Here is an 11,972-nt window from a genome sequence, read left to right as displayed (position 1 = left end):
TTCTACTAGAGATGTTAGACATGCTGATATTAGACATGTTAATGTTAGACATGTTGATGTTAGACAGGATGTTGGTCAAGTAGCAAGGCCTAGATTGAGGCGTTCTACTAGAGATAGACGACCTCCTGACCGTTTTGCACCCTCTATGGATTATGTATTGGTCACAGATGCATGAGAGCTTTTCACTTATGATGAGGCTATGCGCAAGGGTGATTGTCACTCTTGGGAGAGGGCTATGTAGTTTGAGCTTGACTCATTGCATAAGAATCAGACTTGGGATTTGGTTTCCTTGTCTCAGGGTAATAAGGCTTTGCCATGCAAGTGGGTGTACAAGCTGAAAAGTACGCCTGGATACTCCAAGATGGCATACAAGGCTCGATTGGTTGCTAAGGGTTTTAAACAGGAGCATGGTGTTGACTTTGATGAAGTATTTTCTCCTGTGGTCAAGATGACCACCCTGTGCTTAGTCTTGTCCTTGGTTGCACGGCTTGACTTGGACTTGTACCAGATGGATGTCAAGACGGTTTTTTTACATGGGGACTTGCATGATGAGATTTACATGGAGCAGTCTAAGGGCTTTGCAGACCCTGGTAGGAAACACCTAGTGTGCAAACTAAAAAAGAGTCTATATGGCTTGAAGCAGGCACCTAGGGAATGGTACCATAAGTTTGATGCATTCATGCAGTCACATGGCTACAACCACAGTGCTATGGATCCGTGCTTGTATTTGAAGAAAGCCCATGATGGTTCTTTACTGATTTTGATACTCTATGTGGATAACATGCTTTTAGCAGTGACAGCTCATGAGGAGCTAGATGATCTTAAGGCTCAGCTCAAGAAGAGCTTTGAAATGAAAGATCTGGGACATGTCTCTCATATACTTGGTATGTGCATTACGCGCGATAGATCTTAGGGACTACACTATTTGTCACAGAGGGAGTACATTCATAAAGTCCTTGAGTGCTTCTACATGCAGGATGTTAAGCCTATTGGCTGTCCATTACCTTCTCATGTGAAGGTTTCACATGCTGATTGTCCGCAGACAGATGAGCAGAGGGCCGAGATAGCCAAGATTCCCTGTGCATCAGCCATGGGCAGTCTTATGTATGCTGTGATAGCCACCCATCCACATATTGCTTTTGCAGTTGGGGTTGTGGCACGTGATAGGGCTACACCTGGCAAGAAACATTGGGATGTCGTGAAGGGTATCATGAGGTACCTGAAGGGCGCAGCAGATATGTGTCTTTGTTATGGTAGCCAGGATACAGGAATCGTGGGGTACACTGACTCTGATTATGAATGATATGCAGATAGTAGAAAATCTACTTCTGGCTATGTGTTCACTTATGCTGGAGGGGCCATCTCTTGGATGTCCAAGGCGCAGAAGTGTACGGCCCTTTCTACTATAGAGGCCGAGTATATTGCAGCCACAAAGACTTGCAAGGAGGCTATCTAGTTAGGCCATTTGATTGCAGACCTTGGTATGACAAATGCTATGCCTACACTACATTCAGATTCTATGAGTGCCATTTAGTTGACCAAGAATCCAGTCTTCCATGAGAAGACGAAACATATTGAGGTGAGGTATCACTTCATTTGCGAGGCCGTTGAGGACAGATCTGTTGACCTTGCCAAGATTCCGACCGAGCAGAATCCTGCAGACTTGCTTACGAAGAGCCTCACTACTGAGTGCTTTGCCTTCCTTAGGAGATTGATGGGCATTGGATGAGATGATGTCTTTTTCCTCATCCTGTTGTACATGTGTACATGTTGTACTATCTTTTCTTTTTCCTCTCTCTCACTGGGGCAGATTCACCTTTAAGTGGGAGGTTTTTGGGGATAAAGGTACCTCCGGCTAGCCGCTCGTGTATTACTACACTGACAATACCTGCCACTGCACACTGCAGGTGGCAGGCGCCCGTCGGAGTCACTTATTCTCTATTCTTTTAGTGATAGTTTGAATAAAGGGAGGCCTGGCTACACATTGTGGTTGTTGGAGTTTTCATTTGTGTCTCTCTCTCTTCTTGCTCTTGCTCTCCACCATAGCTCACTTCCAAGCAAGCTTTGACCCTTCTCACCTTTCATGAAGATTTAGAGTATCCCACATATGTGTGCAATGTGTGTATTAATAATGGTGGGTAATGATGAGAGAGATATATCTAGAGAGGTTTGGAAGGTTGGGGGTGATTTGAGAGTTTTTGAGAGGCTTGGAGAGGTTTGGATCCTCCCTTAGGCACATTGACAATCACGTATTACATTAATACTTATTCATATTTATTCTAGATGTAAGTGGGAACATTATTTTAGACCCCATGGTTGGGCCACATCCTAGTTTGATTGGGATAAAGCATAAGTGACATATTTAGTTTGTTTGTAAAATATTAGCATCGTTACCTATTTCCTTGTTAAATATAAGAAGGTACATTACTTTTACCCCAAGTTAGATCATCTCTTAGTTCCTTTGTTATTGGAAAATTCATTTAAGACTATTTTGTTGATGTACAAATATACTAATGAAATATTGCACATTGAAATAAGACACAAGGCTTCTACTTGGAAACATTAGTAATTTCCTAGGTTTCTTATCCAAATTCACCCTTGAAGAGTTTGTCACCTTGCTACCTTAGATTTCTTAACTCTAAATTTAGCTTATTCTAGCAGCTTAGCATTTCCCATGAAAATACTTGTTATAAAAATCCAAGAATGATTAAAATCAAGCTCTTTTAGTGAAGAGAAACATATTCTATCAAAATTCCCTAACAATATTTCCAAAGTTGCACCACTATCTTGCTATAGAATCTTCAATTGCTTCCTAGAAAAGCACTCCAATTTCTAGCTTCAACATAAGACCGTATATGCTTTTTTTATCATCCTCTTGTTTTTGCCCAATACAATCATGAGAATGGAAAACACTAGAATAACAAACACTACCAAAGAAATGAGAATTGACATGGTGATTGATTGAGAATTCCCTACAAAATTCAAAGGACTATTCCTCCACTTCATACATTTCCTATAATTCTTTCTTCCTTTGATTCAAATATTTTCTTTGCATTAAATATCCCTAATTCTAAGGACATCCAAGTTATCTAAGCACCTTATCTTTCTCAATTTCTTTTTTTCCTGTCAACCTAGAGACATGTTAAATGTGGCATGCAAAAAGTCTTGATATCACTAGAAATGCAAATTTCTATAGCCCAAGCATTTTATCCATTTTATACCATGTTTCAACTTTACTAGTACGAAAATCAAAATTTTCATTTATATGGATGGTATTCAAATTATTCTTTTACATTGATGATCATTTGACAATAAGACGTGCTATGATTATGCAATTAAAGCTTTACTAAATCCAACCTAAAATTTGTTATCAATATTCTTTATCAAAGCTCTAATACACAGTGAGGAAAAGAAGATCTATTGGATAACTCTACATTTTTTATCCTTAAGTCAAAGCACCCTTTGGGAAATTCCCATTAAAATTGATTGCGCATAAAGTATTCAAAAACAAAGGTTTGTGCCATTATAGAACATGTGTTGGAAGATGGCCATGCGCTCCATTTTGAGCCAAATCACAAACAATACAAAGTATAATGTTGACAATTAGATGCTACACCCTTTTGTAATACACTTTTTTAACATGAACTTGATTCTCATCAAAATAGCCTTTGCCATCACATATATGACACATCAACATCATTAACAACTTGAATGATTAGTCTTGGCATAGCTAATCACCTTTGGAAGCAATTTAGTCACACCTTTATTAACATAGCTTAACATGTTTGCCTAGTACAGTCTAAAATGGTAAAGCATTCTACTTATGTCCTCATTGCAACATCCCACATGGTCAACCAAGTGTTAATGGAGAAGGCATTTGGGCTTAAGACTTTGTGTCTTTTCACTTGTCTTAGCCGAAATTGTATTTCATCCTTATTAAGTGGCTTATCAAGTATCCAAGCACCACTTGAAGAGATTTTAAACTCACAAACCTAAAATTTCATTAATTCTTTATTAATATTCAACATGAACAATAGCCTTTATGCCAACACAATATTCCCCCATTCTATTAGTATCCATGTTCACACATTATATTTGCCATCATATAATCTAAAAGATTTATGCATTTCCATTTGATTCAATCATCAATGACATTGATAATCTATCATCCTTGCTTAACTTGTTGAAAATTATAAGTGTAAAACATTTTTTTTCCTATGGCGAACCTTGTATTACTTTAGGCTAGCACCTCATGTTATCAACTAAGAAACCTTTATCATATGACACTTTCTTGTTGTAAATTCAACTCTAAATCGTTTGTTTAATCACACATAACTCCAATAACTTTGTGTATAATGCATGCATTGAGTGTAAGCTACATGGAAGGGTGTATGAAAGAGCCTGAAAATAAGTCCACATTATGGAGATTAGTATAGTAGAAATGCAAATCAAAAATATAGAATGGAATAAAGGAAGGATGAACATGTTTGTTAAATCACTTGGTGTTGCAAGTTGGTGTTGTGAGCAATTCAAATGTGTTGTGAGTTCATGCTGCACGTTGATGTCGTGAGAGCAATTCGAATGTGCTTATGACACTAATAAGTCTTTTGAAAAACTAATGTGCCAAATGGAAAATTTGATGAAATATGAAATTCTAATAAGTATTAAGAAATTTTAACATCCTAAAATGTCCCTAATGTTAAGGACTTTTGCTAAGGTTTAATATGATCATTAATGTTCATGTGTCATAAAATTATCAATTTGTGTCTTTTGGGGCATGTGTGTGTGCATTGTGTATGTGCATGCATGCATGCACACGTGTTGCATGTGTATGAGGATAAGACATGAGAGAGAGAGAATATTTCCTTTTCATTTAATTAAAAAAATTATGGTCTTGTAAGAGATACATCTAAGCACAATTATATTATGGCACTACACATGTTTGCGAACCATTGCCATCCTAGTTTAATGTCTATAAACTTATTTATGCAATTTTGGGATTAAAGATATAGTTGCTTTGTGTGTGTGTGTGTGTGTGTGTGTGTGTGTGTGTGTGTGTGTGTGCACGCGTCCCCATAACAACCCATAGGGTATATTTACCTAAATTATGCATGGTCTTGTGGCATCTAATAAAACATTATTAGAGTAAAGTTTGAATTGAAGCAAACTTTCTATATGAAATAAAAAGGATTTGCTCCTCAACTTGTGTCAAATAGGGTGAGTCTTAGTGCAATATTTTGGATTTAGCACCATGAGATTCATAAGTTGAAATATTGTGTGCATATGATATACTTCTACCAATCATGATATTTCTACATCAATCAAACACATATCTTGAGAAGGTCATATAAAGTGAGGTCTTTAAGTTGAAATATTGCGTGCATATATGATACACTTCTACCCATCACAATATTTATTCATCAATTTGGACAAATAAATTTAGAAGGTCATATAAAGTGAGGTCTCTAGTGGTGTGTTGTTGTACATGACCATAAAAGTCATCATCCACTTTTCTCTAAAACTTTTATAAAAACTTTGTCATTTGATTGGTTATTCTGATGAGATGGCTAACATGCATAAGAAAGAGAGAACCAATGTTCTTATTTGTTTTGATAGCTAAGGAAATAAAGTGCAAGAATCAATAATTGCACAAAACTTTCCAAAAAAGGGGCATTCAAATATATCAAACTTTCTGAGTGTGGGTCTTTTTTTCCCTTCATATTCATACCCTATATTTACATTGAAGTAATCATTGCAATTCCCTCTAATAAGTACCCTCTACTTGAATAATTGGCTCAAGTGTTGGTCAAAAGTCATTAACTTGTCATGACTAATGACTTTTGAGTCTTGCAACTTGCTGCCCTTGTGGGTGTTTTTAGAAGATTGCTTTGATCATGTGCTCATTTTGAAGACATTCCCTAGAGCAATCACGTGGTGCAACAGAGAAAGGTTAGTAATGGGCCAACACAATGGAATGGAGTATGACAATTGATGGGGTTGCAAGGTTTGTGGCTTTGAGCTTTTGTGGGAGAGTAAGAAATTTGGAAGGTAGGTGCCATGTAGTACAAGGGAATCTAGATTTATACTAATCTTCTATTCTAAGTGGAGTGTGGTGGAGGTCGGGGGTTGACTATTTGATGTGAGATGGATTGTGATGCCAAGGGGAGCATTTTTGTGGGAAGCATGTTTTGGACAATTGTAAAAGTATTGTCATGAAAATAGTGGTGGTGATTGAGTCCATTATCAAAGTTTTGATGATTGAGATCATATACGAGAGGAAAAGGGAAGATGTTTTGGGCAGGAGCAAGGAGGGCACAAGGGTCAAAGTTGGCTTTGTGCTGAACAAAGGAGACCCACTTCTCTTTCCCAATTTGTGTCCTCCAATGGGCATTAGATTGGAAGCTTGGGAGATACTGTTTCACTCCTAACTCCCTACACATATCCAAGATGGCATCATTTTGCTTTAATAAATCCTCAGTGGTAGGATCTCCAGGCATGCCTGATGTAGAGCGAAGGAGGGCCACTAGGTAGAATATCTCTTCATCAGGAATGATAGCTGACATTCGATCATCCCACCTATAAAACATAATCAACAAATAGGTTAAGTCAATGACGTAGATAGTCAAAGGTTTAACCATATCATTCAATGATCAAATCGATAGTGGTCTCTAGTACATTATTTAACTTATTGCCATGATTTTTATTCATGTTAAACATTGATCACTTTATCCAACTTATGTAATATTGTGAAGTATAAAAAAGAATTGATCATATGAATTGTGGCAACATTATTGTGAATGCTTACTTGCTTTTATTCATTGGATAGATGATAATGGGACCTCCTCCTTTCTTCCCCACTAACATTTTTTTGAAAACCTTTCTATCAAAGTCACTAATCTTGCTTCTTGGAACAAACAAATTGAGCCATGGATGGGGTATGTCCCATAGACCTTTGCTACGCAATTTGATCTCACCAACATGGACACGATCCAAAAAATCCAAGTATGAGATGTCTGTACTATAAATCGAGGATGGTATGTAGTTGAGGGGAGACAACAACTTTGCCACTTTCTGCACATTTGTCATACCACTATCTTTTATCAAATGAAAGTGTAATGAACACACCTATGGCAAACCATGACATGTTATAGCAAGGATATTTACATCTTAATACATATTATAAAACATTCAAAACCTATATTTAATTAGCATGCAAACTAAATACTACTTTCTAATTTATTTCATAATTCTTATGAGCAATGTGTTGTAGATGAAATTTACCCAATACATGTTTGAAGAAGAAAATAGCATTATATGTGAATTGAATTTAACTAAGATGATGATCTACATAGAGAAACAACAATAGCATAGATAGGTGAGAAGCTATGATAAACTTAGGTGCTAGTAACAACAATTGTTACAATATAGAAGGATAGAAGTGATGATTGCATTTATGAAAATAATATACATTGAAGTTTTGATTTGCAAATATTACAATAACTATTTTAGAAATGTACATTAATGTAGGTATTAGCAAAAGAAATAATGGCAATGTTTACAATGACAACATTATACTACCTCGTCAATTATGCCTTCATCACCCACATTGTAGTTCTTGGTTACTTCTAGATAATATAACACCTCTCCCTCAAGTGATCCATTTGATGATGATTGCCCATCAATGGTGTAGGAGGTTCTTGAGCTCTTGTCAACATTGACTCGTGGCTTAAAAAGAGATGACCTCCAATTGTCAATTAAGCTCTCACTATTACCTGTAGCCACCACAAAGCCTTCCACATAATCAAAGGATTCACCCTTTGGTTGTGAGATTAGGAATTCTTGATCTCTTCTAAACACCTCAAAATTTGAATAGATAGCACGTATCCACTTAACCTACATACATCAATGACAAAAAGTTGAATGAACATTAGCAAGGAATTACCATTAATCCAGTTACATGATAAATAAGATTGGAGTTAAAATCAATGCTACAAAGGTTTAAAGTATTTTTAGGTCTTTTCTTCCTTTAATTTCATGCTCTCACCTTATCAGGTGCTGCTTCAAGGGCTATGCAAGCTCGAGTGATAATACCAAATTGTCCCAAGCCGCCAAGGATAGCATAGAAGAGATTAGAGTTGTGCTCTTTGGAGCAAATAACTATATCACCTTTGCCTGCAATGTGCATGATTCTCATAGACAATCAATTAAATAGATAATACATAGATTTGAAAAGGAGTAGGAAAGAAAATAGCACGAGGAAGGTCCATTCTTAGATGTGATAATCGTGGAAGGTCATTAACCAAGTACCTATATATATGAATGCTACTTAGAAAGCCTAGCCATCGGGGAGAGTCGATTGGAAAGAAGAATGGGTAGATACTAGATATGTTAGTAAGTAATTATATGGATAATCATGAAAAGTGATCAATTAAGGGTAAGCTAGATTATTGAGGAACATAGTGAGGAAGACTAAATGTTGGTGTAGAAATCCAGATATGCTATGAGAAGGATAGCTCGGGTGAAGAAATATGAGGTAAGTGTGATCTAGATATATGGATATATGACATGTGTATATGGAAGGTGAGGAAGACGTACTTATATGTTTAATTAATAAAGAACACGGACAACTTTAGCAATGAACGTTGGAGGAATTAGATGGGAATGTAAGTAAGCACCTGTGACGACCTCAAGCTGGTAGACGTTGGTGATCTGGGGGCCATGGAGGAAGGCCTGGCCGCTGATGCCGGCGTTGGAGAGGGTGCCGCCAACGCTGAGGTAGAGGTAGTCGGTCCAGGAGCGAGGGGCGAGGCCGTGAGGGAGGGTGGCCCGGAGGACGTCAATCCAGAGCTCTCCGGCGCCGGCCTCCACATACGGCGCTTCGTCGCCTTGGGGCACCACCACCCGGAGGTCGCCGCGGCCGCGGAGGGAAGACATATCCACCACCACGCCATGGGGAGCCTGGGCCTGCCCGTGGATGGAGTGGCCGCACCCGCGGGCAGCCACCCGCAGGAAGAAGCTCGACAGGATACTATTATTACCATTTTCATTGGTATTATTATTATTGTTGTTGTTGTTATTAATATTATTATTGATATTATTGGCGTTAGCCTTGATTCCTTCTCGACTCGTAGTGCTGCCGCCGCCGCCGCTGCTGCTGAGAGAGAGCAGCAGGAGAGAGAAGTTGTAGGCGGCCTTTACTAGCACCGCGATGTCCTCCGCGCAGCCCGGCCGCATCACCGCCAGCGGCAGCGGCCCGCCCGCCAGCTGGCCGAAGTCCCTCGACGCCTCCCGCGCCGCCCCGCCCTGGTCGAAATCGAAGCTCCCCTTGATTCGCAGGGACTTCAGCAGCAGCACCCGTACCTCGTCCGCCAAATTTATCAGCATGTACTTGCCCTCGACCTTATAATTATTCATGCAATTTTTGCTGCTGCTGCTGCTGAGGAGTAGCTGGGCGCCGTCCATCAGCTTGCGGATTAACACTATCAGCACAAGTACTGATCGATTTATATTGTTGCCCTCATCAGTACTACGTCCCCAGACCAGCACGTCTTTTGCCATAGTAAATAAGCTCTCGCAATGCAGTTAATCAGTCAGTCACAACGTCGGGAAGGCGTCTCTTTCCCTCTCTCTGTGTGTATCAGCAGCTGGTCATAACAATACGGAGATCTCTCTCTCTCCCTCCTTGCTGCAGTTAACGAGCTAGCCACAAAGATAGGGACACCTACCTCTCTCTCTCCTTGCTGCAGTTAACGAGCTAATCACAAAGACAGGGAGACCCCTCTCTCTCTCTCTCTCTCTCCTTGCTGCAGTTAACGAGCTAGCCAGTGCAACAGTAGAAAGATCTCTCTCTCTCTCTCTCTCTCTCTCTCTCTCTGCTGCAGTTAACGAGCTAGCCAGGCCAGTGCCACGATAGCTCTCTCTCTCTCTCTCTCTCTCTCTCTCTCTCTCTCTCTCTCTGTGCTACTCACAAGACTCGCAACGATACGACGACCTCTAGTCTCGCTCTGTCTCTCGTTCCAATCCCACCGTCTCTCCTCCCTGCCTCACTTATATATTGTGCGGACCGCCTTCCATAGACACACATATCATCCTCGATCACCTCCCATCTAGGCTTCCATGTAGTCTCTTCCAAACATCAATACACTCTCTATCATTCCTTCTACAACCCTCACACACTCCGATAGAGCCAGAATATATAGGGAAGCTCCCCCCAACCCTTCGCTCCCGACACTCGTAGAAAATCCACGGCGTATTTTTTCGCCAAGCGTGTAGAAAATAAGTTAACCATCCATCCTCTTCCTAAGTTTCCTCCTTTTCGTCTTGCAAGCTGGTAATAAACATGTACAACAACGACCAGAGTACCCTTTCACGTGCACTATGGCGTTGAATTAAAAGGTGATTGGATAGGCATAATTCAACTATTCCAATAGCCTTGGATCAATAATACATCTCACATGCTTACTATGTATGCCTTAGGATCCTTGCTTGCCATCATAATGCCCTCCAACGACATATCTAACGCATCCATGAAGGAAAGTAACCACAACTCCATGCCCCATTGTGTAGCTTGGCACGCCTAATCATTTACATGTGCCCACAAACCAACCTTTTTCCTACCATTATTTGGCCTTCCTAAGATGCAACCTATACATAGCTTATATGTTTACTTTCATTGATTGCGAGTCCAAGGCAAAGTAGCTAGCTTACAACTTACATTCCTGACTAATCATTCCTTAGGATAATCAACATCTGTAGATGAGAGAACTCAGTGAAAGACACAAAAGATATCTCTAATAGGACATTGACAAGTAATTTAGACACCTAGACTAAGGACAATACAATGATATGTAACCTTTTCATATTGTTGTGATAGGGGTAATGCAAATTGAGTCAAGGTACAACACATGTGTAAGGCCGGCTGAGCTCATTGAATAAAGACTAAAGTTGTAGGTGTAGGCCAGTTTTTGAGTGCACAGGTGATGTGGAGAGGTAAGTCACTTATAAGCATCAAATATGTAGCATTAAAGATATGAAGAATTGACCATGATCCAATACCCTTGGCTACAACGCATGCACCGGTTAACATGTAGGCAATATGTACCAAAGTAACATGTGGAGTTAAGACACATGTATCAGTGATATTCCTGCAAATTAACCCCTTTTTTGAAGAGCAACAAGAATCCAAGAGATGACACTTTTGATCTTGCAGCACAACTAGCAACGAGATGATATTATTCCTTGAATTACAACTTCTTACAGCCACCAAGAACCTTTGAAGTCTCAAGGTGATGTAATGTACTAGAGACACTACATAGTTTTACACTAGCCATGAGCATACAAAAGTGGAGGCTCTGCCAACAAGCACTTTTTGGGTCTAAACTAGAATAGTATAGATTTCCTACTACAACGTTGTGGAGGGAGAATACGCCTACCTAAGAAGAGAAGGGCCAATAGGGGCTAAGATGAAAAGCTGAAAAATGTCAAACGCTAATAAGCATATACTGCCACACATATATGTATGGGGCTAAAGCATTTTTCTATAGGGGGACCCTATCGCACGTGGCAGGAGCAAACTCAAAAGGAGACGTGGATTGGCCTTTTGCAGGGGTGCAAAATCTGGGCTCGGATCTTCTCTTTTGTCCCCGCGCCCTCCTCTCTCGCGCGTCCTAACAAACCCACCCTTTTTCCTTCCCTCACGGCTCCATCTCTCTCTCTCTCTCTCTCTCTCTCTCTCATAGTCTCTCCTTCGGGCCTCGAGCCCCCTCTTTCCTTGACGTTTCCTCGGGCCTACCTGTCCTCCTCCTATTCTAGGCTGGTTCAGCAAGACACCCATTGCCTCACAACTCATTTGACCTCATTTGTGTTCACACTCAACCCCCCCCCCTTGGTTGGGAATGTATTAAGTTGTATTGATGCCCCCCAAAAAATGTAAAAGAACATGACATACAAAATTTGGGCAAGTGCCCACATGT

At 39.9% G+C, this 11,972-nt stretch overlaps 1 protein-coding gene across 2 annotated transcripts; it reads right to left on the bottom strand.

The window, feature by feature from the left end:
• Window positions 1-5,673: 5,673 nt before the first annotated feature.
• On the bottom strand, window positions 5,674-10,297 carry LOC148039648 (cytokinin dehydrogenase 5-like). 2 transcript variants are annotated; one of them, XM_087692332.1, is made up of 5 exons: window positions 8,676-10,297; window positions 8,045-8,172; window positions 7,579-7,893; window positions 6,806-7,125; window positions 5,674-6,576 (listed from the first exon to the last, which is right to left on the bottom strand). In XM_087692332.1, exons 1-5 carry the CDS (start codon window positions 9,556-9,558, stop codon window positions 6,099-6,101), a joined length of 2,124 nt encoding a protein of 707 aa, XP_087548458.1. In that variant the 5' UTR covers window positions 9,559-10,297; the 3' UTR covers window positions 5,674-6,098. The 2 variants fall into 2 exon arrangements, with proteins under 2 accessions (XP_087548458.1, XP_087548468.1); XM_087692342.1 differs by having other exon boundaries at window positions 6,806-7,071; window positions 8,676-10,293.
• Between the last annotated feature and the right edge of the window lie 1,675 nt (window positions 10,298-11,972).

This window comes from Lygodium microphyllum, chromosome 2 (genome assembly GCF_053477565.2).
Source record: "Lygodium microphyllum isolate KBCC chromosome 2, Lygodium_microphyllum_v1.1.10, whole genome shotgun sequence".
NCBI classification, from domain to species: Eukaryota; Viridiplantae; Streptophyta; class Polypodiopsida; order Schizaeales; family Lygodiaceae; genus Lygodium; species Lygodium microphyllum.
Note: the sequence above shows the minus strand (reverse complement) of the source record. Positions and strands in the feature narration are given on the sequence as shown.

Coding starts and splice junctions, on each gene's coding strand:
- LOC148039648 (XM_087692332.1), bottom strand. CDS start 9,558: ATGGCAAAAGACGTGCTGGTCTGGGGACGTAGTACTGATGAGGGCAAC. Junction 7,894..8,044: donor TTGAAGCAGCACCTGATAAG/GTGAGAGCATGA, acceptor TGATGTATGTAG/GTTAAGTGGATACGTGCTAT. Junction 6,577..6,805: donor TATCCAATGAATAAAAGCAA/GTAAGCATTCAC, acceptor TATGTTTTATAG/GTGGGATGATCGAATGTCAG.